The 23,136-nt window shown below is 35.8% G+C and overlaps 1 protein-coding gene across 2 annotated transcripts in view; it reads right to left on the bottom strand.

The window, feature by feature from the left end:
* Positions 1–23,136, bottom strand: part of NRK (Nik related kinase) — a 143,064-nt gene that overhangs the window by 68,266 nt on the left and 51,662 nt on the right. For both annotated transcript variants that reach the window (XM_036839057.1, XM_036839056.1), the window contains exons 3-5: positions 12,525–12,581; positions 11,132–11,203; positions 2,520–2,645 (exon numbers count right to left, since the gene is read on the bottom strand). In XM_036839057.1, coding sequence (XP_036694952.1) covers positions 2,520–2,645; positions 11,132–11,203; positions 12,525–12,581 — 255 coding nt within the window. The remainder of the gene's footprint in view (positions 1–2,519; positions 2,646–11,131; positions 11,204–12,524; positions 12,582–23,136) is intronic.

The following is a 23,136-nucleotide window of genomic DNA, read 5'->3' as shown; positions in this document are numbered from 1 at the left end:
CCTTAGGGCATTTTTTTCCAAATAACTTTATTGCTAAGGAAAATCTATTTTAAGGTTAATACTTTGACAGTGTCTCATTCAGATTTTACTTTATTAATAAATGTAATTTCTCAGGAAATTTATTTTTGCCACTAATGAATCAGGTGTCCAACTAGTAAATTTGCTTCCCTATATTAGCTAATTAGAGGACTGACCAATGTGAAGGAGAATGTAACTATTATAATCAACTTCACAAACTTTAAGCACAGGTTTATGCATTAGTGCCCATGTCAATACTACCTTGCCAGTAGAACAAGACATGCCATAAAAAAAAAAAAGTGTAGGTAAGTTAATTATTGCCATAGATGAAGGGAAGCAAAAGGATAAACCCCAAATCATGAATATTCAAAAAGTCTACCTTATTTCCTTTTGGAATACTAAGATTTTCTTTTCAGAAAATTACTCCCTTATTTTATATTTGTCCACAACTGATATATCATGTGTCTTTTACCTGAGTACACTCTCCCAAAAAAGAAGAAAAGAAAAACAGCCTAACGAAACCAGTAATACAGATAAACCCAAAAGGTTAATTTGCATGTCAACTATATCAAACAGGCACAACATATACACTGTGGTAATGGAAGAAAAGGGGCTCATTTTGAATCACGACAAACATGAATTAAAGCCATTCACTAAGATGAACATTGGAAAATCTTGCTAGTATTACCAGAGTCAGAAGAGCTCTACTATGAAAGGAATGCAAGGCATTCTCATTTTCCTGGCTTTGTAAGCACAGTGCCTGGCACATACATTTTATAAATGGTAATTATTTAGTCATTTACTTCCTCTGTGTTCTGATTAACATGGGAAAGAAAGTGTGAATGGTCCCATGAAAATTCTTACCTCAACAAATAACTTTTGCATGCAGTGCCTATTCATCCTTCAGATCTCAGTGCAAGAACAAGTTTCTCAAGGAAGAGCTTCCCATTCCCTAACTTAGATTCCTTTGTTATTTGCCCACTCAGAAGCATGTTATTTCCCTTCTGACAAATTATACATTTATTTGTGTGATTATTTGATTGATATTTGTCTTTGCAAATAAACTTTAAGTGCCAGTGGGCCAGGGTCATGTCAATCCGGCTTATCATGGTATTCCCAGCATCTAGCAAAGCCTGGCAAGTAGATGGTTTTTGAATGAATAGATGTTGAATGACTGAACAAATTGAGCACTAAGAAACATATCTAATAAGTAGACCGCCATACTGTCAGGAGGAAAAAAACTTGTAAGTAAAAATATATTAAAAGACAAATGTTGTATGCCTCCCCAAAAGAAAAAGAAAAACAGCAGCCATGAAAAATGTGCAGTGATATTTAATAAAATCTGAACTGGAATTGTCAGAGAATAGAGGATTTAGTTAACTGGACATTTGGGAGAAAATAGGGTTAAATCGAAGATCTCTAAATTTGAGGGTTCTCGAAGTGTGGTACCCAGATGAATAGCATCAACATCACCTGTAAACTTGTTAAAAAGTCCAAATTTGTGGAGCCACACCCCAGACCAATTGAATCAGTAACTCTGTGGGTGGGGCCCAGCAATATGTGTTTTATCAGGATCCCCATGAAATTCTGATGCAGGCTAAAGTTTGAGAACCACTGTTTCAATTCAGTCCCTTGTTGAAAACCTTTCTATGTCCACTATCCTGCTTCCTAAAGTTCACACATAAAATGTAACAGAATTTTTCTTTGACTCTTGAAGATCCTGAAAAGTCTCAGCCATTATTTTTAAAAAAAATACTACTCTTGACTTGGACTAGAAATTGAAATGCAAGCAAGTGTACACCGACCCCAGATTATGTTCTAAATATTCCTTTTTAAATAAAGATATCCTTGATCAAAGCTCATTTTCTTGTGATTTGATTACGTCTCCTATAGGGGGAGGCAGCAACAATTCTGTTAACTGTAGCATGGGTCTCACTTAGCCTCTAAAATTTATATCTTCACTGATTTGTAATTCATGATACTATAGGCATGAAGCCTAAGAAAAGGATGTCAACTAACTGTTTAGAAAACAGTTTCTAGGAATTATGTTTAAACATAAGTGCATATACTTAGCAAACACTTAAATTGCATTCATATGCTCTTCCCAAATGTGAATTAGAATCGATATTTATCCAGTCATTATTCCCAAGTCCATCAGGTAGTCTCCTTAGCTATACCTTTAATTTACAAGTAAATGTAGTAACTACATAAAGTTAAAAGCAACAAAACTCTATTTAAAAAAAAATGTTAGATATTCCCAGTATTCATTTGAGTCTTCTCCCATCCTACCCCTGAGCCCCTTGACAGGCACTTAATTTATTTTTCCATATTTTATCACTCCCATATCCAGGAATCAGAGCACTTTTTTTTCCATACTACTTTGATCAGTTGAATGCTTAAGTTTTCCTGTAGGTGCACAAAAATGACATCTCAGCTTATGAAAGTTTATGCTAAGTGAGACTTAGTCTTATGCAATAAGATCAAGGTAACTGAATACACACCCAAAGTTGATGTCTCTGGCCAGGGGGACTCAGTTTGAAAAATGCACCATAGAAGGACACAATGTTCTTGTGGAAAGAGTACTTCTTCAAAAGGTTGAGTTCAGTCCTGAGATCTTCTTCTTCATCCTGTAGAATAAGAATAGACAATAAAATGCCGAAGCTATGCCACTCAATGACTACGGGACCCTAAACTATAGTAGATCAAAGAAGGAGAATCCTATGGCAACCCATTATATCCCACAGCAATTTATAATAAGATCTCAACTAGAATTGTCAGAATGGAGATCTGGGGTTAACTGGGAATTTGGGAGAAAATAAAGGTTAATTAAATATCTTTTAATTAAATGGTTCTTAAAGTGTGATCCCTGGACCAGCAGCAATGGCCACTGTATAAAGTTTTCACTAACTGGAATCACCCAATTAAAGTGTAAAATTCAATGGTTTTTAGTATATTTACAAAATTATTCAACCATCACCACAATCAATTTTAGAACATTTTTATCACCCCAAGAGGAAACCCCATACCCTTTAGCTATCACCCCCAAATTCTGCACACACATCCCAGCTTTAGGCAACCACAAATATATTTTTTATCTCTGTAGATTTATCTATACTTAACACCTTATATAAATGAAAATCATACAGTATGTGAACTTTTATGACTAGCTTTTTTCCCCCAGGATTCATCCATTTGTAATACATATCAGTATTTCATTCCTTTTCATCTACCATTCATCAACTGAAGGAGTTATTTCTACCCTTTGGCTCTTATGAATAATGCTGCTATGAGCATTCATATCAATTTTTTGTGTGGATATGTTTTCATTTCTCTTTGGTATATACCTAGGAGTGAAATTGTTAGGTCAAATGGTAATGCTATATTTAACATTTTGTTGAAATGCCAAACTTTTCCACAGTGGCTACACCATTTTACATTCCCAGATCAATGATGGTTCTCATTTCTCTATACCCTCACCAACACTTATTATTTTCTGTTTTATTATAACCATCAGAGTGGGTGTAAAGTGGTGTCTCATTGTGGTTTTGATTTGCAATTCCCTAAAGACTGATGGTGTTAAGGATCTTTTTATGGGCAGAGGCATGTCTAATAGAGTATCTTTGCCCCTATTTTTAAATTGGGTTAATAGTCTTTTTATTATTGAAAAGTAAGATTTATTTATATATTCTATATATAAGTACTTTATAGGTGTATCATTTGCAAATATTTTCTCCCATTCTGCAGGTGCTCGTTTTACTTTCTTGATAGTGTCTTCTGAGGAACAAAATTTTTAATTTTGATGAAGTCCAATTTATCAATTTCTTGTTTTGTTGATTGTACTTTTGGTGTCATATGTAAGGATCCATTGCCAAATCCAAGGTCATGAAGATGAACTCCAATTTTTCTTCAAACCATTTTATAGTTTTAGCTCTTACATTTAGGATTTTTATCCATTTTGAGTTAATTTTCATATAAAGTAGGGGACTAACTTCATTCTTTTACACGTGGATATCCAGTTGTCTCAGCATCATTTGTTGAAAAGACTAGTCTTTCCCTATGAATTGTCTTTTCACCCATGTCAAAAATTAGTTGACCACAGATATATGGAAATAGTTCTATTTCACTGATCTATGTATCTATCCTTATGCTTGTACCACACTGCCTTGATTAATTTGTGATTAACTGAATTTTATAGGTATTGGTTTGATTTGCCCTATCTTTTTAAATGCTTAAATTCATTATTTTCCTAATCACTACAGTGGTAAATATGTAAAAAATACTGTCTATCTATCTATCTATCTATCTATCTATCTATCTATCTATCTATCTATCTATCTATCTATCTAGAGAGATAAGTGGTCTGAATTCCTACTAGCTATAAATTTCATTTCATTGTAAATAAACAAAGCTCTCCTACAGCATCTATAAAAGTTCAATTTATATAACCTTTTCAGGAATACTCTTATTGTACAAAGTGAAATATATTTGTAGTACGTAAAAAAAAGAAGACTTTTATTTTTTATTTTTAACATCTTTATTGGAGTATAATTGCTTTACAATGGTGTATTAGTTTCTGCTTCATAACAAAGTGAATCAGTTATACATATACATATATCCCCATATCTCTTCCCTCTTGCGTCTCCCTCCCTATCCCACCCTCCCTATCCCACCCCTCTAGGTAGTCACAGAGCACCTAGCTGATCTCTTTGTGCTATACGGCTGCTTCCCACTAGCTATCTATTTTACATTTGGTAGTGTATATATGTCCATGCCACTCTCTCACTTTGTGCCAGCTTACCCTTCCCCCTCGCCGTACCTTCAAGTTCATTCTCTAGTAGGTATGTGTCTTTATTCCCGTCTTGCCCCTAGGTTCTTCATGACCATTTTTTTGTTTGTTTTTTAGATTCTATATATATGTGTTAGCATACGGTATTTGCTTCTCTGTTTCTGATTTGCTTCACTCTGTAAGACAGACTCTAGGTCCATCCACCTCACTACAAATAACTCAATTTCGTTTCTTTTTATGGCTGAGTAATATTCCACTGTATATATGTGCCACATCTTCTTTATCCAATCATCTGTTGATGGACACTTAGGTTGCTTCCATGTCCTGGCTATTGTAAATAGAGCTGCAATGAACATTGTGGAACATGACTCTTTTTGAATTATGGTTTTCTCAGGGTATATGCCCAGTAGAGGGATTGCTGGGTCATATGGTAGTTCTATTTTTAGTTTTTTAAGGAACCTCCATACTGTTCTCCATAGTGGCTGTATCAATTTACATTCCCACCAACAGTGCAAGAGGGTTCCCTTTTCTCCACACCCTCTCCAGCATTTATTGTTTGTAGATATTTTGATGATGGCCATTCTGACCGGTGTGAGGTGATACTTCATTGTAGTTTTGATTTGCATTTCTCTAATGATTAGTGATGCTGAGCATCCTTTCATGTGTTTGTTGGCAATCTGTATATCTTCTTTGGAGAAATGACTATTTAGGTCTTCGGCCCATTTTTGGATTGGGTTTGTTTTTTTGATATTGAGCTGCATGAGCTGTCTGTATATTTTGGAGATTAATCCTTTGTCAGTTGCTTCATTTGCAAATATTTTCTCCCATTCTGAGTGTTGTCTTTTCGTCTTGTTTATGGTTTCCTTTGTTGTGCAAAAGCTTTTAAGTTTCATTAGGTCCCATTTGTTTATTTTTGTTTTTATTTCCATTTCGCTAGGAGGTGGGTCAAAAAGGATCTTGCTGTGATTTATGTCATAGAGCGTTCTGCCTATGTTTTCCTGTAAGAGTTTGATAGTGTCTGGCCTTACATTTAGGTCTTTATTCCATTGTGAGTTTATTTTTGTGTATAATGTTACGTAGTGTTCTAATTTCATTCTTTTACACGTAGCTGTCCAGTTTTCCCAGCACCACTTTTTCAAGAGGCTGCCTTTTCTCCACTGTATATGCTTGCCTCCTTTATCAAAGATAAGGTGACCATATATGCGTGGGTTTATCTCTGGGCTTTCTATCCTGTTCCATTGATCTATATTTCTCTTTTTGTGCCAGTACCATACTGTCTTGATTACTGTAGCTTTGTAGTATAGTCTGAATTCAGGGAGCCTGATTCCTCCAGCTCCGTTTTTCTTTCTCAAGATTGCTTTGGCTATTTGGGCTCTTTTTTGTTTCCATACAAATTGTGAAAATTTTTGTTCTAGTTCTATGAAAAATGCCATTGGTAGTTTGAAAAGGATTGCACTGAATCTGTAGATTGCTTTAGGTAGTATAGTCATTTTCACAATGTTGATTCTTCCAATCCAAGAACATGGTATATCTCTCCATCTGTTTGTATCATCTTTAATTTCTTTCATCAGTGTCTTATTATTTTCTGCATACAGGTCTTTTGTCTCCTTAGGTAGGTTTATTCCTAGATATTTTATTCTTTTTGTTGCAATGGTAAATGAGAGTGTTTTCTTAATTTCACTTTCAGATTTTTCATCATTAGTGTATAGGAATGCAAGAGATTTCTGTGCATTAATTTTGTATCCTGCTAGCTTACCAAATTCCTTGATTAGCTCTCGTAGCTTTCTGGTAGCATCTTTAGGATTCTCTATGTATAGTATCATGTCATCTGCAAACAGTGACAGCTTTATTTCTTCTTTTCTGATTTGAATTCCTTTTATTTCTTTTTCTTCTCTGATTGCTGTGGCTAAAACTTCCAAAACTATGTTGAATAATAGTGGTGAGAGTGGGCAACCTTGTCTTGTTCCTGATCTTAGTGGAAATGGTTTCAGTTTTTCACCTTTGAGAGCGATGTTGGCTGTGGCTTTGTCATATATGGCCTTTATTATGTTGAGGTAGGTTCCCTTATGCCTACTTTCTGGAGAGTTTTTATCAGAAATGGGTGTTGAATTTTGTCAAAAGCTTTCTCTGCATCTATTGAGATGATAATATGGTTTTTCTCCTTCAATTTTTTAATATGGTGTATCACATTGATTGATTTGCATATATTGAAGAATCCTTGCATTCCTGGGATAAACCCCACTTGATCATGGTGTATGATCCTTTTAATGTGCTGTTGGATTCTGTTTGCTAGTATTTTGTTGAGGATTTTTGCATCTATGTTCATCAGTGATATTGGCCTGTAGTTTTCTTTCTTTGTGACATCTTTGTCTGGTTTTGGTATCAGGGTGATGGTGGCCTCGTAGAATGAGTTTGGGAGTGTTCCTCCCTCTGCTATATTTTGGAAGAGTTTGAGAGGGATATGTGTTAGCTCTTCTCTAAATGTTTGATAGAATTCGCCTGTGAAGCCATCTGGTCCTGGGCTTTTGTTTGTTGGAAGATTTTTAATCACAGTTTCCATTTCAGTGCTTGTGATTGGTCTCTTCATATTTTCTATTTCTCTCTGGTTCAGTCTCAGAAGGTTGTGCATTTCTAAGAATTTGTCCATTTCTTCCAGGTTGTCTATTTTATTGGAATATAGTTGCTTGTAGTAATCTCTCATGATCTTTTGTATTTCTGCAGGGTCAGTTGTTACTTCTCCTTTTTCATTTCTAATTCTATTGATTTGAGTCCTCCCTTTTTTTTCCTGATGAGTCTGGCTAATGGTTTATCAATTTTGTTTATCTTCTCAAAGAACCATCTTTTAGTTTTATTGATCTTTGCTATTGTTTCCTTCATTTCTTTTTCATTTATTTCTGATCTGATCTTTATGATTTCTTTCCTTCTGCTAACTTTGGGGATTTTTTGTTCTTCTTTCTCTAATTGCTTTAGGTGTAAGGTTAGGTTGTTTATTTGAGATGTTTCTTGTTTCTTAAGGTAGGATTGTATTGCTATAAACTTCCCTCTTAGAACTGCTTTTGCTGCATCCCATAGGTTTTGGGTCCTCGTGTTTTCATTGTGATTTGTTTCTAGGTATTTTTTGATTTCCTCTTTGATTTCTTCAGTGATCTCTTGGTTATTAAGTGAAGACTTTTAAATTAAAGATACAGTTAAACTCCTGTTCTTAAATCCAGTGAAAAAGGATACCTTTGGCTTATTTGGGGCGATGAATTAGAACAGGGCCAACTGGCATTAAAAGCAATTAATGGGTGGACCTCTAACTATCTTTAGTTCTCCTCAGCATTTCCCTCAATTACCTTGACTTGAAGACCTGGAGGTAGGGGAAAATACATCTGTAGAACATTTTATAGCATTTCCCTAGGATTTTCCGGTGGATTTATCCATAAACATTCAATTACTATAAAACAAATCTAGACACCTGTATGTCTTTGGGGGAGGTGATGGAGCCATATTTCTCCAGTTGGAAACCCCAATGACAGGCTCTATTTGTACTTATTGTGTAATAAAGTCATGAATGAATAAAACAATCACTTGTAGCATGAGAATTATATGGAAGTTCAGGATCCAGTTTCATCCCAGCCTCCCAAGGAAGCTTGGTTAATAAGTTTCCTTCAAATCCCCTTAACCTGTTTTCTACAAAGCTAAAGATTGATACTTCTGGCTTTCATTCTTGCCATGTAGGACCCTTAAACTTTCTGCCTCCCTTGTGATGTTGCCCTTCTTTGAAATTGTAACAATATCTGCAATCATATAGGAATAAATCTCAGAAACTAGCAATTCTGTATGTACAGGGGCACTCTCAGTTCCTAGCAAGGCACCAAGGTTCTGCTGAGAGAAATATGAACTCATAAAGAGTGCAATAAGTAAGAATGAGATGATGGTGTGAGGATAAGAACACAAAGAACAGGTTAAAAAGAAGCACAGGCTAGATTGAGTCATTTAACTTGTTTGGTAGTTTGATATCAAAGAGCTTCCTTTTCTTTCTGGGTAAGAAATCTCATGTCCTCAGGCAGGAAGAGGAGAATGGCTGGGCTCTAGGCAGCTCTGTAGTTACATTTAACCATACTTTTAACCTTGTTATAGGCAGGTCAAATATTCTGGTGCCATTCTACCTATGAGAAACCTGAAGCCTAGAGAGGTAAGACTACTTTTCCAAGTACTTCTTGGCTATTTAGTGGTAGACTTGGCATTTGAACTCATGTTTTTGGACTTCCACATTATTGCTCTTTCCATAAACTCCTGACTTAATGAGATGTGTGTGCAAGTCACAAACTCTTTACCCCAAAGGATTCAGGGTGATTTAGAGACGCTAACTGGCCGATCACTTATTTTTCTTACTAAAATATATAATCAGAGGATACAAAGTTCCCAACTAGAAAAACTTTTAAGAGTGGGTTTCCCATATAAATGTAAACTCCCCCAAAACCAATAGACCAAGATCAGATATGTTTGGAAAGCATTAGTATGTTTGTCATTCTCAATTAACAGGAAGTTGAGCTTGTGAGAAACACATAAGTACATTATATCCATCAGGCCAAGTGGGTAATTTAAAACTGTCACATATATCCCAGTAATATGATGCTATAGCATTTCCTGGCTCAGGGCCAGTTGATCCCAGAGTGGCCTGAATATCCTGCTTTTTGTCAAGAAGAGGCAGCTCAAGGATGCCAAAACTTGCTTTGAAATTTCACCCAGTTCTAGAATCAAAATGTTTTTCCTTATAAAAGAATATCAGAGAGGGTTTGGAGATGAACTTTAAATGAATTTATTAACACAAATGTTTGATGAAACCAAAATTGGTGAAACAATTATAATTTTCATATCTTACCTTTCATAGCTTCTTTTTTTTTTAAAGAATGTGATCATTTATTATTACTATTATTTTATTTATTTTTTTGGCTGCATTGGGTCTTCGTTGCTGTGCACAGGCTTTCTCTAGTTGTGGTGAGTGGGGGCTACTCTTTGTTGTGGTACGTGGGCTTCTCACTGTGGTGGCTTCTTTTGTTGTGGAGCACGGGCTCTAGGAACGCGAGCTTCAGTAGTTATGGCATGTGGGCTCAGTAGTTGTGGCCTGAGGGCTCTAGAGCGCAGGCTCAGTAGTTGTGGCACACGGGCTTAGTTGCTCGTGGGGCAACTAAGGATCCCAGGATGTGGGATCCTCCTGGACCAGGGATCGAACCTGTGTCCCCTGCATTGGCAGGTGGACTCTTAACCACTGCGCCACCAGGTAAGTCCCTTTCACAGATTCTTGATCAACCAAAGCATGTTATTAATCAGTACTACCTGTTACTTTTGGATATGCTTTGTCTGCCAAGATACACTGTAAACAAAACAGGAGCCCATTACTTACTAAACCAATCATGAAACTCTTTACCAATACCTTCCTAGTATAACTAGAAAGTTCTTCTGGATGTGATTGTTAATGGAAAAGGTTATTTTAAATGAGCCTGAGAGTATATTTATTAAGATACAAAAGGTTGAAAATATTTGACTACTAGATAGTTAACTGCAGGGGAGACAATTAAGAAAAAAATATATCAATTATATTGTAAGAGCAAAATTCTACATTTAGGCCCAGAGAATATTTTGATAGATCCTTAACATCGATCATCAACATCTACTGAAAAAGAATTTCCTTTGCTAGCACTTATTCTAGAGCCAGCAAAGTATCAGAGTAATAGAGACTGCTTTGTAAAGCAGTTAAAAAGCTTCAAGTAGAAAGCACTTTCACACTCCTTCATGTATTCAGGTACTGTGCCAGATGTCTGAGCACTCTTAGGCTGGGTAGCCTGTTGGTTTTCTGTCTGCTACTGGTCTCACACATACAAAAAAGTATTCATCATTGTGCTCATATATGATGGCAATGTTTCTTAGAATCATAATGGGGGAAAAGCCAGTCAGTCCGGAATACCATGTAAAAGGTGTAAAAAGGACCTTGCCAAGGCCAATTTTAGGCAAAATTCACTCTTGTTTCCATCATCTCTTTTGTTATTACTCAGCTAAAGAGCATAGAGCACTGTGAATTTACTCAGTCCTTCATCTGCAGTCAACACTTACCTGTTCAGGGAACCATTTCTTCTAGGCCCTGCTTTCTGATAGATGCTAGTGTTCACATATAATGAATGAAACTATGTGAATATGTTAAAAACATAAATATGTTATCACTTTTAGGCAAGAACATTTTAGTGGTGGCCTTCTAAAGATAATGATATAACAAAAAGGGACTAGTTTAACTTGAATATTAAAGCAAAGACAGCTTGGGGGCTAATGAAGACTTTCAGTACTTACACTGTATCTCCACCCGACAGACTTTTGATATTTATTCACTCTCACTCGCCTCCCTATTTCAGGTAAAGGGGTCTGCAAAGCCAAGAACAAAATGTTATTAAACCCACTGGTACACTCTGAAAATGATTTATTCTTATGTGCTTTGTGCTCTTCTAGTACTAAATGGAAGAGTAACATAATATTATTCCTCTCTCAATTTTCACTAATAGTTTTAATAAAAAATCAGATTCTTATATATACAGAAACTTGGCACGAAATTCATAGTAACAAATTTAACTGCCATTAATGGGATATTACAATTTGATGTTAGTAAAGTGCTATTTCCCCTAAAAAATAAACAAGGTAATTGACACTATCTATGGGCTGAACATGATTTTTAACTATTTCAAGTTAGAGTATCTAAAATGTAGATTAAGTGTGGGTCAAAGTCTCTCAAGTTAAAAAAAGGAAATAAGTATTTTAGAGAGTCTCACTCAGAAAGCACCAGGCTGATTATTTGGAAGTCATGGTTTATAGGGCAAAATAAATCCACAAAACCTCAAAATTCATTGAAACTCACGTTGGTTTGCAACATTTGACATTTACTGGCAAAACAAAAAGCATGCAACTCTTTAAATAGTTTCAGCAATTCACTTCCTGCACAAATTGGAAAAGAACAGTTTATGGCATTGATAACAACTCAGTGAACATGTACAATTTTTCAAATATAATATTTGAGAAGTTTCCTTTAGGGTGTAGTGAAGTGAAAATGTTTTGACCTTTGCTATGCTCATGCTAATATTATCTTGAGAAAGTGAGGTACTCATTCTAAAGAAAGAGGACAGAAATCAGGGCTTAACAAATTCTATGACAATACGTTATGAACCACGACACAGCTTTATGAATGTTAGCAGGAACAGTGCCAATTAAACTGTCTCTCTCGCGCATCTGTCAGAAAATACATGAAAAATGTGCATCTCAGACAAGTTATTTTCCTTCTACTTGTCATTGAAAATCTAGTGGCCTCAACTCTCAAAAGGAATGGCTGGGGAGGGAAAGAAATATGATGAAACAGAGGATTAACACAACATTAGAGGAAATCTACTTTTTACTATCCCTGGAAACAGATAATCAACTAGAAATAGACATGAGTACAGATATTTTTTCATTTTTACAGAATACTAAAATATATAGCACTTTTGTTGTGAGTAAAAGTTTTTAATGTGTAAATGTAATAAATAATAAAAATAATATACTAATGATAGAAATAATATTAAATTATAAATATAATAAATGCAGATTAAGATAATTATATATAACAATGATGAAAAAACAAATACGATATTTTCTGAGCTTTTTAGCACAAGACCATAGTCCACTAAGGGAACAGAATACAGATAGGAGGTAATATTACCTTACGAGCATTCATCACTTTAACAGCTGTAAGTGCACCAGTCTTTTCATGGAGTCCCTGAAAACAGGATAGTAATAAACATCAAATGCTGGCTATATAATCTAGCAATCAAGAAGTAAATAAAGTAAAAAATATTAAAATTAAATAAGGTTAAACATTGTAGCCTATTATGAAATATAAAATATTATATAGAGATTAACTATAAGGTATTACATAGAGGACAGAAATATTAATTTATGAACATTTTAAAGAAACCCCAACCATGTCACTCAAAAAATCAAGCAAATTTATGCAGTTTTGTTTTTTATGTTTGATTTGAGTAGTGGACATGATTGGCCATTTGAAGGCATTGCTTTCTTAGTATCTTTAATCTAGGTTTACATGGCACTGAAGCACCCAGATAAAAAGTAAAAATTTCAGACTGGAGATAGGGAAAAAGGAAATGCTTTATTGAGCATTTTTCCAACTGATTATGTGGTATTATGCAGACAGATATTTCTATTGACCCCCTCTTCACATACTAAAAAAGTTTTTTCCATAATGATCACAGATAAGAGTGATACATAATTAATTCAATGGCCTTTAAACCATTTAGTGTGCCCTCAATCATATGAACCAAAAATATTTATGAACAGGAGTTCTGAAAGATTCTTTCTTATTGAAAACACTCTGAGTTCTAAGAACTTGGACTTAGAAAATGTGAGTACAAGTTACAGGTTTATAATTTTCAAAAATGAACACAGAGGTTTGGAACAACAGTTCTTATTTTGTGGCTGGTGCCTTTTAAAATATTTCAAGCTGTAGTCATAGAAAAAAATCAGTCTGATATTGATATGAGTAAGGCTTGAACTTGAAACAGAATGTCTTTTCTGATAGTTCTCCAGCAGATTTGATTCTTCAGCTGTACTGGGTTAGACAGTATCTCCACAGAATTCAGGTTCACCCATAACCCTCATATTGTGACCTTCCTCGAAAATAGGGTCTTTGCAGTTGTTATCAAGTTAAATGAGGTCATACTGGATTACAATGGTCAATGACTAGTATGTTTATAAGAGAAAAGGGAGGGATATTTGGACACACACACACACACACACACACACACACACACACACACAAAGGGAAGATGGTCATATGAAGACAGGAAGAAAGTGGAGTGATGCAGCTATGAGTCAAGAGATGCCAAGGATTGTTGGCAACCACTAGAAGCTAGGAAGAGGGAAGGAAGTATTCTTCCCTAGAGCCTTCAGAGGGAGAATGAATCTGCAGACTTATAGCCTTGAGAACTATGAGAGAATAAATTTCTGTTTAAAGCCACCTAATTTGTGGATTTGTTACTGCAACTGTAGTAAACTAATATAGGGGCTAAACAAAGGACTGTCACTAGTCACAGATCTCATGTGAAAAACAGCCACACTTTTTAACTTATAGAATGATCAAATGAGGGGTGGTATTTCTGTATAATATTTTAAATATCTTGGGTAACCTGTCAAGTGAGTAACTATGCAAAAGATCTAGATTCCTTGATTTCAGGACAGTGATACTTAAATATATTGTTAGTTTGTTGTTAAACCTCTCTTATAAAGCATATGCTTTGAAGTATATGAATACTGTTTTTAGATGATTCCTACAAGTTTTCTCATCAAAATAAAGCCAACTGATCAAAGAAGCTCAAAAGAAAAAGAATCCCACTCTACCATTACTATCAATGTTACATGCTACATGAGTGTCAAAACTCCATTTTCTTCACTGATATGTTTGATAGGATTTAATCCCGTACATTTAAGGTTACTTCAATCCTATTGAGCAAGCCACTGTTTGTAAATGAAGCCGTGTGTCAGAAATGGATCAGAAGACTTTCAAGGAAACACAGTAACTCTAGAAACACCAGCACTTTGATTTAACTGCAGTTCATGCCTAAGAACTAGCATTAAACAGCTATACTGGTTAGATTGTTGTAGCACTGATGGAGAATGGCATGGATTGTTGGTTTCAGTTTATGGAGTCAGGCCTGTGAGAGCCACGTCAAGGTGTTTTGTGTTCAGTTGTGTCCTCCAAAAAATATGCTGAAGTTCTAACCATTGGTACCTGTGGGTGTGACCTTTTCTGAAAATAGGGTCTTTGTAGATGTAATCAAGTTAAGATGAAGTCATACTCAGTTAGGGATGGCCCTAAAGCCAATAACTAGTGACCTTATAAGAAGAGGAAAATTTAGACACAGATACCCAGGGAGAATGCCATGTGATGACAGAGGCAGAGATTGGACCAGTGTGTCTACAAGTCAAGGAAAACCAAGGATTGCTGGCAATCGCCCAAAGCTAGAAGAGGCAAGGAAGGCTTCCTCCCTAGTGCCTTCAGAGGGAGAATGGCCCTACAGACACTTTGATTTTGGAATTCTAGCCTCCAGAATTGTGAGGGAATAAATTTCTTTTCTTTTAAGCCATCCAGTTTGTGGTAATTTGTTACAGCAGACCTAGGAAACTAGTACACAAGTCTAGAAGGATAGAAACTAAGCAAGGGAATAGGGCTGGACTTGGGATACAGTTCAGAAACTAATGATCAAGGTATAAGGAAATGTCTAGGATCAGGCGAGCAGTTTTGGGTGGAGCGTGACAGCTACCACAGACTAGAATTTTTAAAGGAAAGGAAAATGTTGTAGGTTACTGACTGATCAGAGAAAAGTAATTAATATTCTAGATATTAACCCCTCATCAGATAGATGATTTGCAAATATTTTCTCTCATTCTGTAGGTTGCCATTTCATTTTGCTGATTGTTTCTTTTGCTGTGCAGAAGGTTTTTTGTTTGATGTAGTCCCACTTAAGTTTTTGATTTTGTTGCTTGTGCTTTTGGTGTCATATCCAAAAAATCCTTTCCAAGATCAACGTCAAGAAATTTTTCCCCCTATGTTCTCTTCTTAGGAGCTTTACAACTCCAAGTTAAGTCCTTAACCCATTTTGTGTTAATTTTTGTAAGTGGTGTAAGATAGGGGTCCAATTTCATTCTCTTGCATGTGGAAATTTAAATATGTTGGAGAGTCCCACATTTATTTACAACTCTGGGAGAAAATATATATTAACATTTTTATCTATTTAGCCCATATCATGACGTAGAAAGTATTGTTTTTCTAATTATTCCCATAAACACTTTTTAGTCAAAATTTACTCACATCTGTGTGCACAAATACAACATGTTGGAAACTGGTTCTCACACACCCTTTAGAGGAGTTAAAATGTTTACTTCCTTGATTCTAAGAGGTTTTTGTGGGCCAAAATACTATCCTGTGCAACACAAATATTCGGCTTGTTAGCAAAGGTATTAGCCATAAATTGCATTATTTGATCTATGGTTAGTAAACCACAAAAGTTTTTAAAGTCTGGAATACACGGCCATCATACTCATGACACATATTAGTGAGATAACTGAATATCTTTAAAAGGTGCCACCAATTGCCATAGAACAGAGAAAATCCACTTGGTTCCATCCTCATTGTCTGGGATTTATTCTCTCACTTGAAAACTGCACAAAATTATTTTGACAGACAAGGAATCCTAATGTGGGGTTTTAAAAACATGCTCACTGTGTCTATAGAGGAATTAAACCCCAGATCTTGGAACCATATATGGCGTTAATATGCCTAACCATTATGCAAGCTTCCATAGAAGTCTAGAATATCCAGATAATAGATAAATGGAAAACTGCTTCCTGTTAACTTAGTATTTCAGAGACTATCTTCTGTATCTTGACTTTTAAACTATTTTTATTTTAAATAATAATTTCAGACTTAGAGAACAGTTTCAAAGACAGTACAAGAGTGTTCCTGTATATCCTTCACCCAGCTTCTTTTAATGTTAACATCTTATATGACCATGGCACAATTGTCAAAACTAAGAAATTAATATTGGTCTAATACTCTTAACTGCATTATAGTATTTATTAGGATTTCCTCAGTTTTTACACTAAAGTCCTTTTTGTAGGACTTGCATTGGGAACCTGCATTCCATTTAGCTGTCATATCTCCTTAGGCTCTTGCAATCTGTGACAGTTCCTTAGTCTACTTTTCTATTTTTCATGAACTTGAGACTTTTCAGGAATACTGGTCAAGTATTCTATAGAATGTCCCTCACTTTGGGTTTGTCTGATGTTTTCTCATGATTAGACTGAGGTCATGGGTTTGAGGAAAGAACACCACAGAGGTGAAGTGCCCTTCTCATTACATCATGTCAGGAGTACATGGTATAACCATGACTGATCACTGGTGAAGTTAACCTAGATCACTTGGTTTAAGTGATGTCTGCCAGGTTTCTTTACTGTAAAGTTACTATTTGCCCCTTTCATACTCTATTCACTCTATCAATCAGAAGTGATTGATGTTGCTTTTGAAGAGGGATAACACTATTCTTGAGCATTTATCTAAAGAACCTAGAAGTCATCTTGAGATAAACAATATTTGTTCAGTGGTGCCATCTTGTGGTTCACTGACTACATAGAAGCTGTTTTGTGATCTTAGCTGAAGGTCATGTTGTCATAAACAGATTGTCTCCCAAATGAGATGTTGAATCAGCACCAGCAAATTCAATTTCTAGAATGTGCCTTTTATCAATTACAATGTATGTTTTATGAAAATTTAAACACCATTTGTTGAAAACACACATAGAGAATGCTAAGAAAGGAGTTTGGCTTTGAATTCTAGATTGAATGTTAAATAATCTCACATTTCCCACTGGTCTTAGTGACTATTATACAGGAAAATCACAAGGAAAACCTTAAACTATAAATGTGGGTTTTTTGGGTCTGATTTTCCTACCATCAGTAATTCCAATAATATCATGCAGGAGCTACTAACTGCACTGGATTAGCAGTGCTCCCTTAAATAGAGTTTGTGTGCAAAGAATGACCTTTTAATTCTCAAGCATCACAGAGCAAGAAGAATATTTTCCTAGCTCTCATTCCTACCATAAGAAAAGAAGCCTTCTCATATTTTTTAATTAATTTTTATTGGAGTATAGTTGCTTTACATTGTTGTGTTAGTTTCTGCTGTACAGCAAAGTGAATCAGCTATATGTATACATTTATTCCCTCTTTTCTGGATTTCCTTCCCATTTAGGTCACCACACAGCATTGAATAGAGTTCCCTGTGCTATACAGTAGGTGCTCATTAGTTATCTATTTTATACATAGTAGTGTATATACGTCAATCCCAATCTCCCAATTCATCCCATCCCCCCTTCCCCCCAGTATCCATACATCCATTCTATGTCTGTGTCTCTATTTCTGCTTTGCAAATAAGTTCATTGGTATCATTTTTCTAGATTCCATATATAAGCGATATTATACAATATTTCTTTTTCTTTCTCTGACTTACTTCACTCTATATGACAGTCTCTAGGTCGATACACATCTCTACAAATTGCACACTTTTGTTCCTTTTTATGGCTGAGTAATATTCCACTGTATATATGTACCACATCTTCTTTTTTCCATTCTTCTGTTGACGTACATTTAGGTTGCCTTCATGTCCTGGCTATTGTAAATAGTGCTGCAATGAACATTGGGGTGGATGTGTCTTTTTGAATTATGGTTTTCTCTGGGTAAATGCCCAGGAGTTGGATTGCTGGGTCATATGGTAGTTCTATTTTTAGTTTTTTAAGGAACCTCCATGCTGTTATCCATAGTGGCTGTATCAATTTACATTCCCATCAACAGTGCAGGAGGGTTCCCTTTTCTCCACACCCTTTCCAGCATTTATTGTTTGTAGATATTTTGATGGTGGCCATTCTGACCAGTGTCAGGTGATACTTCATTGTAGTTTTGATTTTCATTTCTATAAAAATTAGTGATGTTGAGCATATTTTCATGTGTTTTTTGGCCACCTGTATGTCTTCTTTGGAGAAATATCTATTTAGGTCTTCCACCCATTTTTTGATTGGGTTGTTTTTTGATATTGAGCTGCATGAGCTATTTGTATACTTTGGAGATTAATCCCTTGTCAGTTGGTTTGTTTGCAAATATTTTCTCCAATTCTGAGGGTTGTCTTTTCATCTTGTTTATAGTTTCCTTTGCTGTGCAAAAGTTTTTAAGTTTCATTAGGTCCCATTTGTTTATTTTTGTTTTTATATTCATTACTCTAGGTGGTGGGTCCAAAAAGATCTTGCTGTGATTTATGTCAAAGTGTTCTGCCTATGTTTTCCTCTAAGAGTTTTATAGTGTCTGGCCTTACATTTAGGTCTTTAATCCATTTTGAGTTTATTTTTGTGTATGGTGTTAGGGAGTGTTCTAATTTTATTCTTTTATGTGTAGCTGTTCAGTGTTCCCAGCACCATTTATTGAAGAGGTTGTCTTTTCTCCATTGTATATTCATGCCTCCTTTGTCAAAGATAAGGTGACCATATGTGTGTGGGTTTATCTCTGGGCTTTCTATCCTGTTCCATTGATCTATATTTCTGTTTTTGTTCCAGTACCATACTGTCTTGATTACTGTAACTTTGTAGGATAGTCTGAAGTCAGGGAGCCTGATTCCTCCAGCTCCATTTTTCTTTCTCAAGATTGCTTTGGCTATTTGGGGTCTTTTGGGTTTCCATAAAAATTGTAAACATTTTTGTTCTAATTCTGTGAAACATGCCCTTGGTAATTTGATAGGGATTGAATTGAATCTGTAGATTGCTTTGTGTAGTATAGTCATTTTCATAATATTGATTCTTCCAATCCAAGAACATGGTATATCTCTCCATCTGTTTGTGTTGTCTTTGATTTCTTTTATCAGTATTTTATAGTTTTCTGAGTACAAGTCTTTTGCCTCCTTATGTAGGTTTATTCCAGGGTATTTTATTCTTTTTGTTGCGATGGTAAATGGGATTGTTTCTTTAATATCTGTTTCTCATCTTTCGTCGTTAGTATATAGGAATGCAAGAGACTTCTGTGCATTAATTATATATCCTGTTATTTTACCAAATTCATTGATGAGCTCTAGTAGCTTTCTGGTGGGATCTTTAGGATGCAAACAGTGACAGTTTTACTCCTTCTTTTCCAATTTGGACTCCTTTTTTTCTTTTTCTTCTCTGATTGCCATGGCTAGGACTTCCAAAACTATGTTGAATAAAAGTGGTGAGAGTGGACATCCTTGTCTTGTTCCTGATCTTAGAGGAAATGCTTTCAGTTTTTCACCATTGAAAATGATGTTTCCTGTGGGTTTGTCATATATGGCCTTTATTATGTTGAGGTAGGTTCCCTCTATGTCCACTTTCTGGAGTGTTTTTATCATAAATGGGTGTTGAATTTTGTTGAAAGCTTTTTCTGCATCTACTCAGATGATCATATGGTTTTTCTTCTTCAATTTGTTAATATGGTGTATCACATTGATTGATTTGTGTATATTGAAGAATCCTTGCATCCCTGGGATAAATCCCACTTGATCATGGTGTAAGCTCCTTTTAATGTGTTGTTTGATTCTGTTTGCTAGTATTTTGTTGAGGATTTTTGCATCTATGTACATCAGTGATATTGGCCTGTAATTTTCTTTTTTGGTGATACCTTTTTCTGGTTTCATTATCATGGTGATGGTGGTTTTGTAGAATGAGCTCAGGAGTGTTCCTCCCTCTGCAAATTTTTGGAAGAGTTTGAGAAGGATATGTGTTAGCTCTTCTCTAAATGTTTGATAGAATTCACCTGTGAAGCCATCTGGTCCCAGACTTTTGTTTCTTGGAAGATTTTTAATCACAGTTTCAATTTCATTACTTGTGATTGGTCTATTCATATTTTCTATTTCTTCCTGGTTCAGGCTTGGAAGGTTGTACCTTTCTAAGAATTTGTCCATTTCTTTCAGGTTGTCCATTTTTTTTTGCATATAGTTACTTCTAGTTGTCTCTTATGATCCTTTGTATTTTTGCAGTGTCAGTTGTAACTTCTTCTTTTTCATTTCTAATTTTGTTGATTTGAGTCCTCTCCTTTTTTTCTTGTTGAGTCTGGCTAATGGTTTATCAATTTTGTTTATCTTCTCAAAGAACTAGTTTTTAGTTTCATTGAAATTTGCTATTGTTCTTTTCATTTCTATTTCATTTATTTCTGCTCTGATATTTATAATTTCTTTCCTTCTACTAACTTTGGGTTTTGTTTGTTTTTCTTTCTCTAATTGCTTTTGGTGTAAGGTTAGGTTGTTTATTTGAGATTTTTCTTGTTTCTTGAGGTAGGATTGTATTGCTATAAACTTCCTTCTTAGAACTGTTTTTGTTGCATCCCATAGGTTTTGTGTTGTCGTGTTTTTATTGTCATTTGTTTCTAAGTATTTTTTTATTTCCTCTTTGATTTCCTCACTGATCCACTGGTTATTTAGTAGTATATTGTTTAGCCTCCATGTGTTTATGTTTTTTACAGTTTTTTTTCTGTAATTGATTTCTAATATCATAGTGTTGTGGTCAGAAAAGATGCTTGATACGATTTCAATTTTCTTAAATTTACTGAGGCTTGATTTGTGATGCAAGATGTGATCTATCCTGGAGACTGTTCTATGTGCACTTGAGAAGAAAGTGTATTCTGCTGCTTCTGGATGGAATGTCCTATTAATATTAATTAAGTCTATCTGGTCTAATGTGTCATTTAAGGCTTGTGTTTCCTTATTAATTTTCTGTCTGGATGGTCTGTCCATTGGCATAAGTGGAGAGTTAAAGTCCCCCACTATTATCGTGTTACTGTCGATTTCCCCTTTTATGGCTGTTAGCATTTGCCTTATGTATTGAGGTGCTCCTATGTTGGGTGCTTAAATATTTACAATTGTTATATATTCTTCTTGGATTTATCCCTTGATCATTATGTAGTGTCCTTCCTTGTCTCTTGTAATAGTCTTTATCTTAAAGTCTATTTTTCTGATATGAGTATTGCTACTTCAGCTTTCATTTGATTTCCATTTGCATGCAATATCTTTTTCCATCCTCTCACTTTCAGTCTGTATGTGTCCCTAGGTCTGAAGTGGGTCTCTTGTAGATAGCATATATATGAGTCTTGCTTTTGTATCCATTCAGCCACTCTGTGCCTTTTGGTTGGAGTATTTAATCCACTTACATTTAAGGTAATTATCGATATGTATGTTCCTATTACCATTTTCTTAATTGTTTTGGGTTTGTTTTTGTAGGTCTTTTTCTTCTCTTGTGTTTCCCACCTAGAGAAGTTCCTTTAGCATTTGTTGTGGAGCTGGTTTGGTGGTGCTGAATTCTCTTAGCTTTTGCTTGCCTGTAATGCTTTTGATTTCTCTGTCGAATTTGAATGAGATCCTTGCTGGGTAGAGTAATCTTGGTTGTGGGTTTTTCCCTTTCATCACTTTAAATATATCTTGCCACTCCCTTCTGTCCTGCAGAGTTTCTGCTGATAACCTTATAGTGATTCCCTTGTATATTATTTGTTGATTTTCCCTTGCTGCTTTTAATAGTTTTTCGTTGTATTTAATTTTTGTTAGTTTGATTAATATGTCTCAGTATGTTTCTCCTTGGATTTATCCTGTATGGGAATCTCTGCACTTCCTGGACTTGGGTGACTATTTCCTTTCCCATGTTAGGGAAGTTTTCAAGTATAATCTCTTCAGACCCTTTCTCTTTCTCTTCTTCTGGGACCCATATAATTCAAATGTTGGTGCATTTAATGTTGTCCCAGAGGTCTCTGAGACTGTGCTCAATTCTTTGTTTTCTTTTTTCTTTTTTCTGCTCCGCAGCCATTATTTCCACCATTCTACCTTCCAGCTTACTAATCCATTCTTCTGACTCAGTTATTCTGCTATTGGTTCCTTCTATTGTATTTTTCATTTCAGTTATTGTGTCGTTTATCACTGTTTGTTTGTTCTTTAGTTCTTCTAGGTCCTTGTTAAACATTTCTTGTATCTTCTTGATCTGTGCCTCCATTCTATTTCTGAGATCTTGGATCATCTTTACTATCATTACTGTGAATTCTTTTTCAGGTAGCTTGCCTATTTCCTCTTCATTTATTTAGTCTTGTGGGTTTTTTTATCTTGCTCCTTCGTCTGCAACATATTTTTATGTCTTCTCATTTTGTCTAACTTACTGTGTTTGTGGTCTCCTTTCTGCAGGCCACAGGGTCATAGTTCCTTTTGCTTCTGGTGTCTGCCCCCAGGTGGGTGAGGTTGATCCAGGGGCTTGCGTAGGCTTCCTGGTGGGAGGGACTGGTGCCTGTGCTCTGGTGGGTGGAACTGAGTCTTGTCCCTCTGATGGGCAGGGCAGCTTCAGGTGGTGTGCTTTGGGGGGGTCTGTGAGCTTAGTAAAAATTTAAGCAGCCTGTCTGCAGATGGGTGGGGCTGTGTTCCTGTCTTGCTGGTTGTTTGGCATGAGGCTTCCAGCACGGGAGCCATCTGGGTGGCCGTCTTGTCACAGAGACACCTGAGGGGTGGCCATCCTGTCATTGGCTCCTCCTCCAGGTGCAGTCATCTGAGGGCCAGGCACCAGGTCTGAGGCATGTGGGGCGCTGGGTGCTCGGGTCTGGTGGGCTCCATCTCAGCTCCAGAGTGTAGTGTTAGCAGGCTCAGCTGGTGCCTGGGGTCCAGTTTATGTCTCAGATCTGAGTTTCACCCTCTCATATTTGAGTAACAGAAGATATGTAGTAACAATTTTTTGTAGCCA

Source organism: Balaenoptera musculus, chromosome X, assembly GCF_009873245.2.
Source record: "Balaenoptera musculus isolate JJ_BM4_2016_0621 chromosome X, mBalMus1.pri.v3, whole genome shotgun sequence".
Classification (NCBI taxonomy): Eukaryota; Metazoa; Chordata; class Mammalia; order Artiodactyla; family Balaenopteridae; genus Balaenoptera; species Balaenoptera musculus.
Note: the sequence above shows the minus strand (reverse complement) of the source record. Positions and strands in the feature narration are given on the sequence as shown.